The sequence below is a fragment of the Tachysurus fulvidraco genome, chromosome 4, assembly GCF_022655615.1.
Source record: "Tachysurus fulvidraco isolate hzauxx_2018 chromosome 4, HZAU_PFXX_2.0, whole genome shotgun sequence".
Classification (NCBI taxonomy): Eukaryota; Metazoa; Chordata; class Actinopteri; order Siluriformes; family Bagridae; genus Tachysurus; species Tachysurus fulvidraco.
Genome location: NC_062521.1, coordinates 6,319,872 through 6,339,177, shown reverse-complemented (window position 1 = coordinate 6,339,177; position 19,306 = coordinate 6,319,872). Strand labels below are relative to the sequence as shown.

Genomic DNA, 19,306 nt, shown 5'->3' with positions numbered 1-19,306 from the left:
TGTGTGTGAATAATGTCTGTTGAAAACTATGTGGAACAAATTATTCTTGGTTCAGATATGAGATCATGCTCAAGGGATATGTGTTATTAGAGGTTGAGTCCTGTTTTGGCCAGCTCTAATTCAGCTTGAGTGGCCATGTATGGTTTATGTTACTCTACTGGCTTCGCTGATGGGGTAGCAGATAACAATGTAAAACTTATAGCGCAGTTTTGGAAATGTCAAGAGGAGCTAATGAAATAAGATGAAAAGAAATGATCACTTTGGGGGAAGGTCTGCATTGAAAGCTTAGATACAGAATTGTATTTACTGTAGACCGCAATTTGTGTCCTTTCTTTAGTTTGATTTAAAGTCAGATCATTGCAGATCTATAAGAATTATAAGGCAGTGATGTGTATGTGGGCCTTGTGGTGCAACTTGCTTTGTGCAGTTCAATCAGGCCACGCAGGGCTTCTTCATCCTCAGGCAGAGACCCATGGAAACGTAAGCTCTGTTCTGCTTCAGCCAACCACTCCAGCAGTATATGAACTGTCGAGTGAAACTCCTCTGCCTGAAAAGAACAGATGGCTTTTATTTTAAAATATATATTTATAGCTCATCGATTCATGTCTAAGAAATGATACATAAAATACCCTCACAGATTTGGGAAGCGAGCACATGGATCGAATGAAAGGTAAATATGACAAGGAATCAAATCATCTTTGTTTAATAGCTATAAAGTCAAGTCCTTGTCATTTAGAGTATGCTGTTCAAAAAAATTGAGCCAAAATAAGTTTAATGCATATACAAAAAAAAAAAGAAGAAGAAGAAAAAAAAAAAAGAACAGTCTGAATTTACGATCAAGACAGAATGTGACTTGGCTGAATTGTAATGTGGTGTGATTGTGTACCTGACACAGAGCTTGTTCCAGCCGTGTCTGTTTGAGCACAGAGAGAGAGCACACAGTCTCCCAGCGCAAACTCAGCTCCTGCATCTGTACTTTGACCCAGGAAGAGTCATCATGTCTGTTCTCGATCAGCTCACGTGCTGAACGTTTCAGAGCCTGGACAGAGCCTGTCCTCTTTCCAAGCTCCTTTTGAAACACCTGTAAGAGGTGAACACACACACAAACACTTACACAATACAGTTTTAGGGTGATTCCACATATGCAACGTTTACATTGTGAGTCTATTACTCTAGCTATGTTTTCTTCTGAGGAAGATGGTCTCAGTGAGGTTAGATTGCTGTGAGAAAGCAATTCACCCCATTTAATGACCAGACTGCAGGAATGGAGACAAGAATGATGTGTATTTTACAATACATGGCCAAATGTATGTGGCCACCTGACCATCACACCAGTAGTAGTAGTAGTAGCATTTATTGTCACTGGACTGTACCAGCGAAATTAGCCATGAACCTGTCCATACATACAATACATACAATATGACAAGGGGGGGACAGGACAGAAAGACAGGGGATTGAAAACGAAATACAACATAACATGAGGGAAGGGAGGAGAAAAAAAACAACCCCCGGACTATGTTCCTGTGGGGAGTACGGTGTGGGAACAGAAAAAAAACACCTCAGCAACATAAGCACATAATCACAGTACAGCACAGTATTTTCTTTTTAAGCATATCTTCTTGAGTTACTTATCTACAACATTAACAAAACATGTCATTTATGAACCTTGATTTGTGAACAAGGAGACTGGAGCATGTTTGTCTCCTTAGTTCCACTTATACAAAAGGTCCACATTTGGGTGTGATAGTCAGGTGTCCACAAGCAGTTAGTCATATTTCACCTGTGAAAATGGGCCAAGTGACAGAAATACCATCTGTTCTGAATGTCTGGACCAATGGAAGAAAAGAGAAATAAAATGAAAAAAAATTCCTAGTCGCTATAGCTTGCGGTTCTTAGCCAACATTTTATGGTTGCTTTTTGGTTCACGCAATTGTGGAGTATGAAATGTGCATTATGAAACCAAATCAAATAGCAAACAAGCCAAAAGTATCGGTTTCAGTCTGAATTTCATTCCAACCCCAACAGGAACGTGAACCCGATTCTGTCTCTCAAGTTTTAGTCTGATCCAGAAAACAAGTGATTTAATCATCACTGATTAGGAGAAAAATGAAAGAGGCGTTTATAAACACACTGCAGATTCAGTAATCTGTGCCCAAGTCCCTTCGTTGAGCCGCACAACCTTTAAGCAGACAGGCCAAAAGAGGCACTTTTAAAGGGGGAATGAAAAATGGAGATGAAGTTTTGTTCAGTGATTAAGCTATGCTGTCTAATTGAAACCAGTGACAAACTTGGACAAGTAGCAGAGGGAAAGAAAACTGACACTCAAACCATAACAGAATCAAGAAGGCCCAAAAATAGAAGAACATGAAAGTATATTTCGAAACTAGTCTATTGAGGTGTGATATTAAGTCTAACAAATATTTAAGCAGATATGCAATGCAGTTATGGGTCCTATTTAGACTAGTTGAGAGATCCCTCAGTTGTGCTTCACAGTAAAGTACACAGTCAGAGGGCCAGCTGTACCTTGTGGCTGTCTATGAGGTTCAGCACCAAATCAATGTCTCCGTGCACAGGCTGGTCCTCTGCCAGCTGCGGCTCTATTTTATAAAGCCAGTCAATCAGAGCCTGAAGAGCATCAGTGAACTGGCCTGAGAACAATAGAGCCTCCTCCAGCTTGTTCTGCCTTTGAGAAAACAACAGCTGAAGTCAAACACTGCATTTTCCATTGAAAATTATTTACAAATAGGAATAGGAATCTTTTATAGATAAAAAATGCTCAATTCCGTTACAATAAATCCATTTAATTATCTTTTAGTTTCACTACATTTCACCTCCCAGAAAATCTGAAAATATAATGTTAAATCAGTGAATATTACTCAGCTTAGAATAAATAAACCTACCTTTCTACAGACTTGCCACAAATCGTGTCCCATTTGTCTCTTAGCTCACAAATCATGCCGTCCAATTTCTGGTTGTCATCCTGGAGTGAGGTTTTGTCCTTCAAGGCCCGGCCAGTGCGGCTGGTTGTGTCGTAAACAGAATGCTTGGCACCCAGGGCCTTCTGGAAATCCTATAAGAGCCAGTGAACATTCAGCCTGGGTTAACATTTAGCCTCAAGGACACATATAGTGAAACCAGCAGTTTGATAGGAGGACTGGACTAGAGATAGATAGCACAGCAGAGCGCTAAGGGATCTGTGGAGACCACACTGCTGAGCTGTTAATTACATGGCACTGTGATGTCTCCTCTACTGTCAACAACCCTGAGTCATGCTACTTTTTAAAGCACACAGTCATTTTTCCCTAGAAAGAATATTGCATTAATATTGGCTACTGATTCAAATACTGTTGCTGTCAATGATTTTACTGGTTATAAGGGGAAAAGGCATGTGCAGTCAATATGATAATATTCCATTGTGATCTCGTCATGTCAGTATACGAGATGGATTCCAGCACAGGAAGTAACACGGCCAACTGAGATGAGAGAGTGCAGCTGGTTTATGTCGTGATTAATGAAACTCAGGATGGTAGTTAACTACTTCATTACAAACGTATAAACGGATATGGTTGAGAAACACAAAGGTGTAGAAGTTCAGCAGGATTCTGGGAAGTGTGTAATTAGTGGTTTACAAAGTGAGACGGTGTGGTGAGTTTCAGTCACCTTGTGCTGAGCTAGCTGCATTTTGATCTTGTCTGGGTCATTAGCGATCTCCAGTTCTGAGTCCAGAGCTCTCTCGGACTCCTCCAGCCACTCCATCAGCTTGGCCCAGCTCTCATGGAACTGCAGGAAAAATAGAATGTTTAGCTTTATTGCATTCATTTTGTTTATGGGATACTGTAACTAGTTCATGTTCAAGGTGAACCTCATTCTGGGGTAGAGTGCACCACTGAACAGACACCAAAGTATCTGAGTGCTGATTAGCTAGTTGTATGTATGTATGTTTAATGTGCATCCATCATGCTGAAAACAAACAGGTTAAAGACGAGCTCTGAAGCAAGAAAGACCATGCCCTTTGGCCAGCTTTTGCCTGAAACTTGCAGCATAATGGCAGTAAAATTTTAACTCTCGTATTACTTCTGTCTGAATAGGCAGCATTTATTACTATATACAGTATGTATGTGTTCTGATTGACTCTCAAAGTCAAGAAGTTCTTTATTATCATTTAAACCATATATGGCTGGTTCTGTACATAGTGAAATTAAACAATGTTTCTCCAGGTCCCTGGTGCAACATAAAGACATAAAGCTATGTAAGACAACAAGGAACTAGGGACTAAGTACAATCACACATTTCCACATGAAATGCATTTCACCCTGTACTTATGGTAAAATAATAGTAACTAACAAAATAGTTTTAAAAGACTTTTGAACTTTTTTGACACTGTTTAGGTCCACACCTGCTTTGCACGCTTCCTCGCATCATCCAGCAGGCGTCCTCGCTCCACCGAACGTTGCACTACTTTGTCCCAGCGGCTTTGTACACTTAGGAGCAGGTTTTTAATCAGAACCACATCCTGCTTCTGGCTGAAGTATTTCAAGTGGGTGCCTGTCTTATCCAGCTCAATGATCTGATCCCGGTGTGAGTTGACCTCAGTTGCAAAGATCTGCAGAGAAACATGCATTATTTTATTTTATGTAAAAACATAAAACGTCTGGTAAATAAAATAATGTATCAAATAAAACAGTCAAAGAGATTAGATTTAGACACCTTATGTTCATCTATCTGGAACAAGATAGTTTCAAGAATGAGAGAGGCTGGAGAGCCCATGTTGAGGGTCTGCTCTGCTTGAGTCAGCCAGTTAATGAAGTCCTGCAGAGAATTATGAAAATCTGTGGCCATCGCTAATGCCTCTTCCAGTTTTACCTAGATACAACAAACACACACACACAGATGCGCACACCATGATTTACTTATTCAAACCATAATTATATCAGCACAGCCAAAATAGCATCAAGATCTGCTTGTGATTGAACAGGGAGAGGAAGTGTTGATCTCTCAGTGCTATAATGACAAATAAAAGAGGATGTGTAGAAGAAACATTTCCCCTGCAGGCACAAAAACATTGCCCTTTGATTCAATATTCAATAGTGTGACTCACACGGTGCATCTGGTACACAGCAGCTTTCTAATGCGAAAGCTGAAGAGCCTTGGAAAACCTTTAACAATATTAAATAAATGGCTTCACTGAGCCTTTCTGAAAAAGTCAAGGCCAAATCTGCTCTCACGAAAATACCTTGAAATAAATATTATATATATATATATATATATATATATATATATATATATATATATATATATATATATATATATATATATATATATACACACACGTGTGTGTTTGTGTGTGTGTGTGTATATATATATATATATATATATATATATATATATATATATGTATATACACGTGTGTGTGTGTGTGTGTGTGTGTGTGTTATTTAACATATAAATATATGTTGTAAAACAATGCCTTCTATTTTGTGTTCAGAAGTCAGGTTTTAAATCTGATAGCATTAGAACTGGGTTAAGAACATGTCTGAACCAAACCAATCTATATTTTTCTTCAAGGTGTGACACAGCTCTTAATAAGCACTGGCACATGACACACTCCACAGAGCATTATGTTTCATCCAGCTTTTATGCACAGCTACTCCCACACCTTCTAACCACAGTCACTCTGACATCATCACAATTCACATCCTTTCCTTCATGGGACCAAGTGATTTTTTTAAAGCAGCCCTCACCCTTCTCTCAGACACTTTGGACTGCACACATTCCCACTTTTCTCGAAGGTTGAGGAGGTCCTGCTCAGTACCACTGTCCTGGTTCTCCGGGGTCATGGCTTTCAGCTGCTGATCTCTGTGAATGAGCTTCTGGTAGAGTTCTTCCTTCACCTCCATTGCCCTACACAACTCCTACACATACACAAAAGAAAATGTTTTTAGAGACAGATAAAGAGAAAGGACAACAGAGAATACTAATACTAACAAAAGAGATAAGATAAATGTTATCACAGAGTTGGGCTAATTTTTGGAATACTAAATTTTTCCATATTGGTGCAAGTTGAAGCTAAACGTTTGCCCGTGTTGCCTGTCTATGGAACTACTTATTATATATCAGCCGTTTCATCAAGAAGGAATTAAAAGTACAATGTTGTACAATCTGGACTAAAGCCCCAATAAACATATGTTCTGAATATACCCTCCTTTATGTCTAGCTTTATTAAAGCCTCTAAAAAAAAGTGCAATCTAAATTGCTATTCACCAAAAAAGCTCTGAACAGGGTGTGATAAAATGTGTTAAAGCTTGCCATCAGCAGCAGGCCTTTTGGAGTTTTAAATACATACCAGATGGGTGTTAAGCTGCTCGCGGGCCGTGTCTGGTAGGCCTCCAACTGCTTTTGATGCTAACAGCTGACATTCTGTGTCTTTCAACCATTGTTGCATATCTTCAATCTCCCCATGGAAACCTTGGGCCTACAACACAATACAGCCAAGTTCATAACAATGGAGTCCGCATTATTCCCATTAGTGCAGGTTTTTAAGCATGAAGAAGTTTAAATTAAAATGGATGTTTTTATTTTAATCTAGGATGAATAAAAAGGCAAGTTTGTGAGCTATGACAATATCGTCTGGGCCAGCATTAATCACATATATAATTTTTTGCACCGTATCTGTGTTCACAGTATTTATATACAGTCTAAATTGACATTTCTTTACTGATAATGTATTAATAGATCAGCTAATAAGGCATTAATATAAAAGCTGACGTGATCAGCTCTCAGAACAGAAGAACTACATCAAAACTCTTACAAAACTGCTGTTACAATGAAAACAAAAAAATAAACAAAACATGATGCTGGAAAATCCTAAAAGCTGCTAAACCACTTAAGTGTTAAGAGCGCAGTAAATACCAAAATTGTGCACAGTATTCAGACAGAGTACCAAGTACTACACAGACGTTGTGTGAAAATTGTGAAGAAAGCAGAATTTGGCTAAAACCAATGGGTGTGTCTCGGTTACGTTTGATTCTATTAAATTATAGACAGTGGCTATAATGAGGCTGCCATTAAGCTAATCGGAGTGTCTGAGTAGTACCTGGAGTAAGGCACTGTCTAAAAGCTGCTTCCTCTGCTCAGTTTTCTCTAGGATGCTTGTCCAACGTTGGTTAAGGTTTTCCAGCTTGCTCTGCAGGCCACATGCCTCCTCTCCTTCACTGGACTCAACCAAATCTCTGCCTGCTTTGTTGACTGCCTCCACTGTCGTCTTATGGGCCAATACATCGTTATGCAGCACCTGTTGAAGAACAATGACATTTATATCGTAGATCACAAACAATTTATTTAAAATAAAAGGCAGATTTCATGGCAAAAAAAAAAACCCAAAGTGATCCATAATGATAAACATTTGTTGTCTGGTGGCTGTGTGGTAATTTCATGTTACATAAATATACCCACAGACTACATTACATTTTAATTACATATAAATATAAATTTTATATTTTGAATGAACTTACATGGTGTTTGGCTAGCTCTATCTCAATAGCTTTGGGGTCGCCACTGCTTTTCTTCTGTCCACTAAGCAGCTCTTCTGTATTAGTCAGCCAGGCCAAAAGCTCATCCAGGGCATGCTGGAACTGCCCTAAAGCCAGCAAGGCTCCCTCCAGCTTGTGCTGTAAAATAGATGAGACATCCATGATCAGTAAAGATCCAGAGACCGAGTGCATAAACACCTTTTTATGTAAGAGAAGCCTTACCTGTCTGTTGATGACCTTGTCGTCAAGGTCCTCCCAAAGCATTTTGAGTTCATTCATAGGCTCCTGAATGGCAATGCGGTCTTCTTCCTCCAGTACTTTTTTCAGCAGCAGTCCTGCCTGGTGATTCAGCCTCTCCATTTCAATCTGAAGCTGGTAGGTCTCACCTTTGAACTCCTGTGGAAATACAAACATTGAGGAAAATGCGATGCATGTTCAACATCTCTTCACTGAATAGTCCATAAAAATATGGGCATGCCAGTAGCGCGGCGCTAAAGAGAGGGTTTAGGTTTGTTCAACTCTCACTAGACAATACATCTTTGAACTACTTCTAGGAGAGCATGAGAGTCGACTGGATAAACACAGCTGGTATTTGGCCTGTATGCTCACTGCATTTATCAAACAAAAAAGACAATCCATGGGTGGGTGTGATCACGGACACATGTTTACATGCTTTGATCTGTATAAACCACACATGACCAATAATACTAGGCCGGTGTGTTGAGGGTTTAACGTCCATATAAAATGGTAAAGGAATACCTTGAGTTCATCAATCTGCTGTTTCACAGTTTCCAGGTCTGTGCCGACAGGTGACATGGAATCCAGTTTACTCGCCAAAATATCCACCCAGTCAAACATGCCCTGTAGCGAAAGAATGAACTGTTAATGATGTGTATTACCACAATGCAAACTCAGGTTGCACTGTAACCTCAGTTCAGAAGCTACAATAATAGAGCGTGGGAAAACTGAATTGAGCCTTAACCTCTTCAAGTGAGTCCGCAGTACAATATGTAATGGCATGACTTTCCCATGTCATGTCAGCTTTTTTCTCAAAACAGCTTTTGAGTAAATACTAGTCAAATTCAAACAGGGGTTCTCAAAGTCCTTTAAACTAAATCAATTGCCTTAAGTAGGAAACCTTTGTAATAAATAGGAAAATTTGTTGCATTTTTCGTATTTATTTATTGTGTATTTATTCTAATAGGTTTTACTTTAATGCCACACAGTATCTAGATTTTGAATACTTCAATGCTTGTGGAAAAAGCTTACAGAGAAATTGTGTGGAACACTGTACCTGAAGACCATCCTGGAACTGTACAGCAGCTTGCATGGCCTCCTCCAGTCTGTCCACTCGTTCTTTCCATGACTTATTCAGAGTTTCCCATGCCATGTTCACCTAGCGAGCAGAGCAGATGAACACACTTTCTAAGCAGGATTAACAAATATGACACAATTTAAAAATATCCTAATTATAGGCCATGGTCATTTATTATGTAGTATTACTGAAAGTGAATGTGAGGTGCTGAAACACAGATGTAGACACATTGACAACCTTTCTGCATTTGTATGCTTCTTTATATAGTTTTACTGATGTTACCTCATCAATGCTCTTTTTAATCACAGGTTTGTCTGGTTCTCCGCAGGCTGTCATCAGCTCTGCCCCGAGATTCTGGACCACATTCAGTTCGTCCTGAAGACCGTCAATCTCCTCTCGGTAAGCCTTTAGTCAGTAAAGTTCACCATGAGAAAATCACATGAAATAAGAAATCATAAACAGACTACTTCCTTTTAAATATAAACACATGCATACTTTGTTCATTAACAAAGGATGCTCCATTATACCAGGATAATTGATACTGAATTTCAATTGATATATTTGCATCTCACTAGTATGGATTCTTTCTTTTCATCAGACACTGAACCAAGTAATAGAATTATTACATTTAATAACTGTTTGACTTTTAGAATGAATGCTTTTAATCTAAGCTCTACATTTTGTGGAACAAGATGTAAATGCTTATTGACCTCTACAGACTCCTGTTGCTGTTTAACAACAGAGGGGTCGACTCCAGGGTCTTCCAGGTCTTTGAGCAAGTCCTGTGTGTCTTTGATCGTAATGATGAGAGCACAGTGTTCACACCAGAACTTCTCAGCCAGGTCCATCACATCCAGAAGTTTAGCCTCCCTCTCCTCCAGCAGAGCATGGATGTCACTCCACACAAACACCATCTGATCCAGTTTGTCTTGTACCGCTTTGAATAAACAAATGCTTGCCTTTAGCTGACTGCAGATTGTTAGTGTTGTTTTATATTTTAAAACTAAATGCTTACCTTTGGCCGACAGGTCCTTGTCTGCGCCCTCTGAGCGAGTGATCATTTCCTCGCCTCTCTGCTTCAAAGTTTCATAAGATGGTTGCAGTTTCTCCAAGTCCATATTCACTGCTTTGTTCTCAGAAATCTGCTCACGAATCTTTTCCACTTCCACAGAGATGGAGGGTGGCTGACGCAAACGCTCCGCTATACGATTCAGAGACTCCAACATGGGGTCAATCTTATCATGGAACTAGGAGAAAAAATGGCAACATTAAAAGAGCAAACGTCCAAACACCAGTTAGAACATACTATTGCTGAAGCCATAAGCAGTAGGGAAATCACATAGTGGTTAAGTCTTTCAACGGAACCAATCAAGAAACCTTTCACTACAGCAGGTAATCACATGTAGGCATGTTAAACATCTATTTGGAAGGAAGTTTCTTAGTGGAAATTGTATCAGGCCTCACATTTCCTCCTGGTCGTATCAGTGAGGTCATGACTGATATATCCTTTGTTGCTAAAAAAAAACAGGCTACATAGTGTTTAAAGATTTACTTCTATCAAAGGGTTCACATTGCATGCTTCATTACCAAGCTGTCACCATTGATTTTGGACATGAAAGAACTTAGTGAAACTTATTACAGATAAGATTAACAGCAACTGTTTTGGAGACATTCTGACAAAAGCAAACAAAAATTGAGGCATTTAACTCATTAAAATAGGCATTCTCAATTTTCCAGAGCTCCACATTGAGAACATGGCATTAATCAACCTATATGTATCATTAAATAATGCTCCTTGTCATATGGCTGACTTAAATAAAGCTGGGCACCACATGTAAGAAAATGAAAAAAAGTGTCAGTTACAAGGAGTTCTAGATTGCTGTTTTAATAATGAAGCTACAAAGGAAAGCAGTAGTAAAGACTCAACACAAACCTGTGTAGACTGAGAGATGGCCTCATCAAGGGCAGCAGCTCGATGCTTCACATCTGCTTTAAGCTGTGCATACAACTTGTCTATGACCTGGAATTTCTCCCTGATGGGCTCACCCTCCAGTGGACTGATCTCGACCAGCTGAGGACCTGTTTTGTTCATCTTGTCTATGTGAGGCTTATGCTCTGCAATCAGTTCCCTCAGTTGCTAAACGCAAAAAAAAAAAAAAAAAAAATATTACTGAAAGATACTGAAAAGCCTACTGATGTCAGGTCTAATCTGAGGCCGCCTTTAAAAAGACCTTTCTTCATCGTGTTATTCTTAACATGAACTAAAATTTAGTTGTGTACAATTTAAAAGTAAATAATAAAACTAAGGATTTAACTTAATATCTTGAGGTCTTCAGAAATTTCTTACACGCAGTTCCTCCTGTTGCTGTCTGAGAGTCTCGTACTCAATGGCAGGAGAAGGGAGCTGGGTGAAGTTGGCCCGTGTCTCCTGCAGCCATGGCCACAGCTCTTCATAGGTCTCCCAGAACTGGCAAGCCAGAGAATGCACTCTCTCCAGCTGCAGACAGCGTTCTGAGTTCAACTGACTCACAGAGTTGTATTTCTCCATGAGGGCCTGGATCTTAGCCTGCACAAGACATTCATCACATACCCAAAAAAGTAGTTTGTACACTATGGTTGTATTTATTGACATTAATTTTATTTTTTACCTTCAGAGACAGTTTCTCATTCTTATCTTTGCTGTTCATTATTGCCTCTCCCGTCTTAGTGAGATCATCCACAGCATCTTTATGTCTCATAATGTCCATGGAGAAGCCCTTTAACACAGAGAGCAATTCTGTTGATGGAATGTGCCTCACATACACAAATTTGCTATTTATGTGAATACACCCCTAATGACCCAAAGGCATCAGACTGACCTTTTGAGCCTGCAGCTGAGCTGCGGTCTTTTCTACCTCCAGCTTGATGTCCCCTAGAGACGACAACTTCTTTTCTGCTTCAGTCAGCCAGGCTAATTCAGTGTCTGCAGCCTGCTCAAACTGAACAGCAGAACCCAAAAGCATTAGACATTATTAGAAAAACAATGCAGAAGTAATCATGGGGCATCTTCATGGAATTTTTACTGTAAAAATGCACATCATATTTAAAAATGAGTGCCCATTAAAAGCTTCTGGCTGCTACACTACAATCACCCTGTCCAGTCATTGGTTTTCTTAATTGCTGTCCTTGTGGCAAATACAACAGGCATCTAGTAATCTGCTGGACATGGTATATTTTGTTAGCATTTACATTTTTGCAGCACTTTACCTGCTGTGATTTTAAGATGGCAGCTCCAGTCTGGTCCACATGCTGAGAGATGGCATCACTTGCTGACCTGTAGCGCTCATTGTCTTCTGTGATCAGTTTGTCAAGCCCCTCTCGGGCACGCCATGGCACCAGTTCTAGAAGAGCACTGCTAACTTCATTCAGTGTATCTACTAATGACTTGCGTGCTTGAACCTCCTTCAGTAATGTCTGGGTATGAAACACAGTAAATATAAATGCTCTACAGGTCTGTAATGTATACTTGTACTGATTCACACTCAAGCTTTTATACTGCATTGCACACTCAAACCTAAGAGCTTTGATAAACACAATCTACAACAGTAAATCCCAAAGGCAAATAACGAATAAGTGTCATCCTCAGTTACATTCAGACTTAATCTAATCTAGCGTTCCTTCCTCTTTAGCAAGAGTACTCACTTTCTGCCTCTCTTGCACCTGAGTGAGTTGCTCTCCCACTGGTTCCTGAGCTCCAAACGTGGCCAATTCAGACTCCACTTTCTCCAACCAGATGTGCAGATCCTCATGCGTGTGTTGTACCTGGTTGGCCAGAGACAGAGCCTTGTCCAGGGTCTTCATTACATCACTGCTCATTGTGCTTATGTCAGCATATCTTGTCTTTATTCCATCCAGTTTGCCCTGAATGACAACAACTTCATCACCTGCAATAAAGGGAAGGGCTTTGAAAATTGAATTACGTATACAGTATATTAAAAGCACAATGTTCTATACAAGCTTATTTACAGCTTCAAAGCCCTGGCACTAGAGACTTCTTCCAAAAATACATGTTTACTCACAGAATTCAGCTAAATAAAAATCTCCCTAAATAAACATCTCCTTATAGAGAACAATTTTATAGCAATTTATTTGGAGCTTCTGCTATGAATAAACATGTCCTGTATGTTATGGAAAGCAGGTACTTATAAAGCTGTGCACTTATTTAAAAACAAACAAACAAACAAACAAAAAACACTTTCTGACCATCCAGAATCATTGTGATCTAATTAATGAACAAATACACTTTTGATAGTATGGACTATAAAAATAAAAAAAGCCTTGCCTGTGGTCTGTTTGAGCAGCTCAAGTCCATTCTGTAAGGCCTGTTCAACATGCTGCTTCCTTAACTCAATATCTTCATGAAGTGCCTGAACATAGAACATGTGAATTACCTCTAGTCAGGAATTACAAAATGACCACACATGACTTAAACTAAACAAATAAATTATATTAATGGAGCCAGTAAAGTAAAGTATAAATTAAAGGTGAAAAAACTGAAGACTGAAGAGGAGGAGGTCTGTTCTACCAGCTGGTCAGCATGCTGTTTTGCCAGTATAGCCGGTGCATAATCCTGGACAGAGATGTGGTTCAATCTGCCATGTATTTCATCCAGCCAGTTCATGAGTGCTACTTCGTCCTCTCCAAACAGCCGTGCGTTAGCCAGGGCTCGCTGTAGCAGCTCAGCCTTCATGCGGCAGCGTTCCTGCAACTCGATGTAGCTGCCCTGAGTGCTGTCCAGTTTAGCCTGGATGAGCTCTTTATCATCCACACAACTGAGTGACCGCAGAGCCTGACCAAGACTTATTGCCTGGTACAAGCTCTTGCTGTGCCCTATAATCTCCTCCTCTAAAGCCTGATTAGAACAAATGGCAAACGGAGTAGATGGGGCGAAACGTATGGGTAGAGGGATGACGATCCCAACATAAAGAGAATGAGAAAAATCAAGAGAAAATAAACATAAATACAATCAAACACAAAACACAAAGTGATAAAAGACCAAATATAACAATAGCATAAAGCTACTACAGAAGAATCAAACCAGATGGGTACTTAAAATAAAAATTCTACTCATAACAGGCTAAGCATGAAAGGCTCTCATGTATGCGCGTACCTTATGTTGGGAGATCTGCTCTTCAAGCTTAGAGGTCTGGGTGCCGATGGGCTCGGAAGTGGTCAGGCATTTCTCTGTAGCAGTTAGCCACTCTGTTAGTGGCTCTAAGGTCTCATGGAACTGTTGAGCGACACCCAAGATGCTCTCACACTGTTTGCGTCTACCAGGAAAAAAACACATTATGCCTAACATACATAATCAGTCATTAACGGTAAATGTAGAAATATAAATTACACCAACACAAAATGCTGTTTATTATGGTATTGTGTTATACAGCCACAAGAGAACACACTGCATATGCCATATCTAGATAACCACATGCCATGTGGTCTTATTATACTATATCCAAAATATAGTTTGAAAGTCCTACTCTAGAAAAGTAAAAGTAAAAACCCTGAGCACCCAGGTGCTATTTTTTTATTAAATAAAAGGGATGGGCTCTTCATCGGCTGATTTCCTGAGGTCAGCATATTAAATCGTAATTTTTACCTGGTCTCAGCTTTCTTTAGCAGAGCATCCCATCTCTTCCCCAGGCTATCAATCTCCTTTCCAATCTTCTCCTTATCTACAGAGTCTGCCATCTCTAGCACTTTCCCACCTTCCTTCTTAATAAGCTCCACTGTGGGTCTGCGATCATCTAGCAGCTTCTGTAAGAGCTGAGTGAACCAGAGAAAAACAAACACATGGGATACAAAGGAAACCAAATATGCATGATAGAGCTAAAATCTCAATAAAGTCTAACATTATATGAGGAAATTTGCTAAACAAACATTTATTTGAGGGCAGTCACAAGAGCTCAATCAAGAGTCTATTTGGAGAGACAAAATTCAGAAGAACTATTAAGCCCTTACCCTCTGTTCTTGTATTTGTGCTTTGACCACTTTAAACTCTGCTGACGGAGGCTTCTGACTAGCCACCAGTTCTTCGGTGTCTTTGAGCCAGCTGAACAGGGACTCGAGAGCATCCTGAAACCTCCCACAGTGCAGCAAAGCTTCATGAAGCTGAGCTGAACGCTCTGCTACCTGAGAGCAATGGCAACACAACAACTCCGATATTACAACATTTCAAAAGACATCACTACAAGTATTTTATGACATTTTTTCAATTGCTGTTTGAGCCCTAATTTCTATAAACCTTTTTATTCAGGGTGTTCCATCTCATATTGACATCCTCCAGGTCACGTTCAAGGGCTATAGTGTTGGTCCCTTTGGAGGCATTCTGAATAAGGCTCTGGCCTATGCAGTTCACCTCTTGCAGTTGTGCTTGCAGTGAGTCAACCGTCTCCTTCTGGAAAACCTGAAATCAGCAGAAAAGCATAGAATGACAAAGGTTTAGTGGAAACAGTGATGCAAATCTCATTAAGACACATAGCTTAAAGTGACACAGTAATTTATTATGGCTCCCTGATTAGTTACTGATTAAAGCCATTCTGAAGACTTGTTTAAACAAAAAATAAATACAGATTTGGGACATTTATTTATCTAGCACATAGAGTCCCAAGAAAGAATACCATCCAAGCACCTACTGGCAGCTGCTAACAAAGCTGGGTTTGAACTCTCAGGCTTTTGGTCACTTAGCCATTGTTCTCAGTATATTATAATCAACACTTGATTATGAAATATGAAAAGACTGGCTTGGTTTATTCATATACATTCAGTCACCAATTTATAGTATACACCTACTTTGCATCAAGACTCGTTGGATTATTTTATCCCTTACCATGTCAGTCACTTTGTAGGCATACAATCTGTTGCTCAAACATGAACCGACCATTGCTTGTCCACAGGAACCAAAAGGCACCACCCCAATGACCTTACTCCACGGGATAGAGGCGAATTTATGAATGGGTTTAAAGGCATCTGTCAGGGTCTGTATACCTAAGAAGAGTCCTAACATGGTAGGCACACATAAAAAGGTCTGTATGACCTTAAATTAAGTCTGTATTCTTACCAGAGCTAAGCAGAGTTCTATTATTCCATTCTACTGTATCACGGGTGGTACAAAGAAATTTCCACTTGCATGTTATGCCACTGACAAACGCATCTTTCTGGAAGTCATCTATTATTATTTAATTATTGTTATATACATCTGCTGGCTCCAGTAGCACACACTCACTTGCAGATCTAATTTACCACTGCAAATACTGTACCTGTCCAGAAATTCCTGCTATTACTGTTACCTTTTTACTGTTGATATTATAGTTACTGTACCACGTGCTGGTACTGTGCTGCTTTTGATTCTGTTTAAGCTAAAAGTTTAATACTTTTTTATTTATTGTTAAATGTTGTTTACGGAATGTTGCTGAAGGACACTGAGTCAAATAATCCGTTTCCGAATCATACTGGCTATTTAAAGAGATTCTGGTTGCAATGGAAGTGTCGAATGAGTGCATGTTAATACAGAACTTGTTTCCAGAACTCAGAAAGTATTCAAGAAAACATGTGCAGACACCGACAGCGTCATACAAAGCTGAAAATGCAGAAATTCTTTACAGAGTAAACCATTATTGGAGTCCCTGCTACTTTATAGTGTAACTGAATGGTGTTTACTTTTACTCAATCCATTTATGGCAAGAGTCTCCACCACTGAACATAGCAAACAGTCTAAAACAAGTCTCTGTCTAGGAGCTGAAGTCAATGCAGATCTGTGTAGGATCAGAGAAGAGGGGTCACTGACATATTACTGCACCAAACATCATTTATCCAGCTCATGATTAAGATAAAGCAAGAGCAGTACTATCTAACTTCCCAGGAATCCTAAATCATGTAATTTCCATAAAAGACAAGGTCTTTTGTTTAAAAAAAAAAGGATCATTTATACCTGTGAGGACTGCGTGTCTGTGTGATCCACCTGTGAACATGCTGCTAAGGATGTTAACAAGTTCTCTAACTCCTCGTCTCCCATGTAATTCATAGTCGCTTTTATTCCATTGGTGAGAGCTGCCTCCCTTTCCACAGACAATAAAAACTCTTCCAAATCGGCCATTTTGGACTCTGTTGCTCTTTGTTCATTTTCGTAACATTCAACATCTTTAGTGACATGTTGGTCTGCAAGCATCCAGCAATGTGAGACTTGCTCGGGCTGCGTCACAACCACACTTAGCAGTTCGCAATCCTCCTGAGATGTGTCCTCAGAAAGCTCAGCTGTGGGCAGTTCATCGTATCCTGAGTGTGTCCTGGTCTGGCTGTTATAAGTAGAGTTTAGTATTCTGTTTGTAATCCTGCTTTGTAATTCTGGGTATGGATCATTAAAAATGGTGCATTCTTTGTCACTGATATCTATGGTACATGTGTCTTCTTTACAGTGCTGGTCCTCAAGCCTTGTAGAGTCTGTGTAGTACACTGTTGTTGGTACCAAACTTCTGACAGGTGAGAATGGAAACTCCTCTTGCCCTGAACTGACAGACTGACCTGGTTTCAGCTCATCAGATAAGTGAACAGCCTCAGTGGAAGAGAGGCTCCTGGTACCTGGACCTGGTCTCATCACGGCTCGCTGCTTCCTCCGTTCTTGCTCTGTAGTGGGGCTGCACAGGCCAGAATCATCCTCTGAAGTTAAAGAATTGGTCATGCTCCTACCCTGGCCCACTCGCACCAGGGCTTGCCGGTCTGGTCCATAAGCACATAATGTTCCATACTCGCTGATGTTGGCCGGCCCAAAGTTTTTCCAAGAACGGCGGGGTTGTGGAGCCTCCCTCTTCTCACCCTGTACCCTACCAAGAATGGTACCAGTTCCCCGAACAATGTCTCCGTTGAGCTTATACCCATCAAATACGTGCTCATCCAGTCGTGTCACTTCCCTGCTATGCAAATCAAAGGTGCTAGAGGTGGCGGGGACACTATTTCCACAAAGCGTGGTCATGTCCAAAGTGCGGTGGCTGTAAGGCAGAGTGCCAATGAAGTGCCTGGACGCCAGACTCCCTTTCGAACCAGAGTCGATTTGCTCATTCAGACGCACAGTGTCATAAATGGACCTCTGGGGAACATAACAGTCATCAATGTTCAGGTCCTCTTCTTCTGGTTTCCCCACACATGAGGGATTTTGCTGTAGACAGTCAGGTCTGCTAAGAGGTTTGCCCATTCTGATGTCATTTAACACTTAAAGTATCCAGTAAATTTAATAATGAGGTATATCTTCAGTGCAAAACCCTGTCAGCTTAAAGCAAAAAAGTCTATAATAATCTGTGTGCATCTCGAGCGAACGCCCGACACGGACAATAAATATAAATAATGTTTGATAAGTAGCATTTCATGAATATATATATATATATATATAGAACTTTACAAAATTTATAAAATATAATTTTCAATAAAAAAACAAGTCAACAATCTAAATGAATTTTACATGTTGAGAACTGAATATTTCCAACAATAAAGGACTCTTTTATTAATGCTATCTTTTTTCTTTTTTTGAGAATATCCTATTTCATGCAGTCAACACTATTCCTTTCCATATCTCCTCACTGTCACAACTTGCCCATTGTTGCCTGTTTCCTCAGTCCTAAGTTCCGTCACAAAATCCATAGAGGAAGAAATACTTGTATTTCCATGCTCTCCTGAGTGATCACACGTTCAAAAATATCTCCATTTGAAGGTGACATCCTGCTACAAATCCTCTAATTTGTAACAAAGCGGCAGGGCTTCAGGATAAACACAAAGCTGCTCCTGCCTCTCTTGTGGTCCACCCGGCAATGACATACACCCTTCTGGCAATGAGCTCAAGGCCCCGCCCCCTCCTTATTATTCTGGCAACATCTGCCACGGCTCCATTTGTCCTGAGAGCACATGTTGATTGGTAGACGCTTGACCCTATTTAAATTCTCCCCCCTCAGTCTCTGTGGCATGGACCATTTGACTTTTCTTCTTAGTCATCTTCAGCTCTGAGAATATCTTTCCCTCCCTCCTTTAGTAAGGGAGAAAATGAGCTTGAAAAGTGAACAGCTCCTTCCTGCATGACATCACACAGAGAAGAAATAGATACTCTCTCTCCCCTACTTTCTTCTCTTTCTCTGGAATGATCACGCAATAAGCCATCTACGCATCTGTATATTGTCTTAATTACGCTGGAATGTCTAAGGAGGTATTGGTCCTAGGTTAAAATACTACAAACTCAGCCAAGTGCTTGCTTTCTTAGCCAACAAGCAGGCACTAAAGTGTTTAGAACTAAAATGATATATAAATAAAATATATTTTATCTTCTGTTGATGTGAACTCCAGAGAAGTGAGAGTTCAAAAATGGTCTGCTATTCTTGTGTAGAGCTGGCAATGATGAATAGGTGGTTAAAATGATCCGTGGGGTTTACAGTAAGGATGAATC

At 40.0% G+C, this 19,306-nt stretch overlaps 1 protein-coding gene across 32 annotated transcripts in view; it reads right to left on the bottom strand.

Annotated features, from left to right (window-relative positions):
* Positions 1 to 19,306, bottom strand: part of dst (dystonin) — a 114,896-nt gene that overhangs the window by 9,773 nt on the left and 85,817 nt on the right. For 28 of the 32 annotated variants that reach the window (XM_047811989.1, XM_047811997.1, XM_047811992.1 and 25 more), the window contains 29 exons: positions 15,128 to 15,289; positions 14,845 to 15,015; positions 14,483 to 14,649; positions 13,994 to 14,153; positions 13,409 to 13,735; positions 13,166 to 13,250; positions 12,526 to 12,767; positions 12,091 to 12,297; positions 11,703 to 11,822; positions 11,493 to 11,600; positions 11,192 to 11,410; positions 10,778 to 10,981; positions 9,860 to 10,091; positions 9,555 to 9,781; positions 9,127 to 9,249; positions 8,824 to 8,925; positions 8,289 to 8,390; positions 7,752 to 7,925; positions 7,512 to 7,667; positions 7,094 to 7,291; positions 6,344 to 6,472; positions 5,742 to 5,912; positions 4,708 to 4,863; positions 4,397 to 4,603; positions 3,661 to 3,780; positions 2,901 to 3,070; positions 2,524 to 2,683; positions 887 to 1,081; positions 419 to 547 (listed from right to left, as the gene is read on the bottom strand). In XM_047811989.1, the coding sequence (XP_047667945.1) occupies positions 419 to 547; positions 887 to 1,081; positions 2,524 to 2,683; positions 2,901 to 3,070; positions 3,661 to 3,780; positions 4,397 to 4,603; positions 4,708 to 4,863; positions 5,742 to 5,912; positions 6,344 to 6,472; positions 7,094 to 7,291; positions 7,512 to 7,667; positions 7,752 to 7,925; positions 8,289 to 8,390; positions 8,824 to 8,925; positions 9,127 to 9,249; positions 9,555 to 9,781; positions 9,860 to 10,091; positions 10,778 to 10,981; positions 11,192 to 11,410; positions 11,493 to 11,600; positions 11,703 to 11,822; positions 12,091 to 12,297; positions 12,526 to 12,767; positions 13,166 to 13,250; positions 13,409 to 13,735; positions 13,994 to 14,153; positions 14,483 to 14,649; positions 14,845 to 15,015; positions 15,128 to 15,289 (4,923 nt within the window). The remainder of the gene's footprint in view (positions 1 to 418; positions 548 to 886; positions 1,082 to 2,523; positions 2,684 to 2,900; positions 3,071 to 3,660; positions 3,781 to 4,396; positions 4,604 to 4,707; positions 4,864 to 5,741; positions 5,913 to 6,343; positions 6,473 to 7,093; positions 7,292 to 7,511; positions 7,668 to 7,751; positions 7,926 to 8,288; positions 8,391 to 8,823; positions 8,926 to 9,126; positions 9,250 to 9,554; positions 9,782 to 9,859; positions 10,092 to 10,777; positions 10,982 to 11,191; positions 11,411 to 11,492; positions 11,601 to 11,702; positions 11,823 to 12,090; positions 12,298 to 12,525; positions 12,768 to 13,165; positions 13,251 to 13,408; positions 13,736 to 13,993; positions 14,154 to 14,482; positions 14,650 to 14,844; positions 15,016 to 15,127; positions 15,290 to 19,306) is intronic. The other 4 variants (XM_047812003.1, XM_047812007.1, XM_047812023.1 and 1 more) reach the window with 1 other exon arrangement.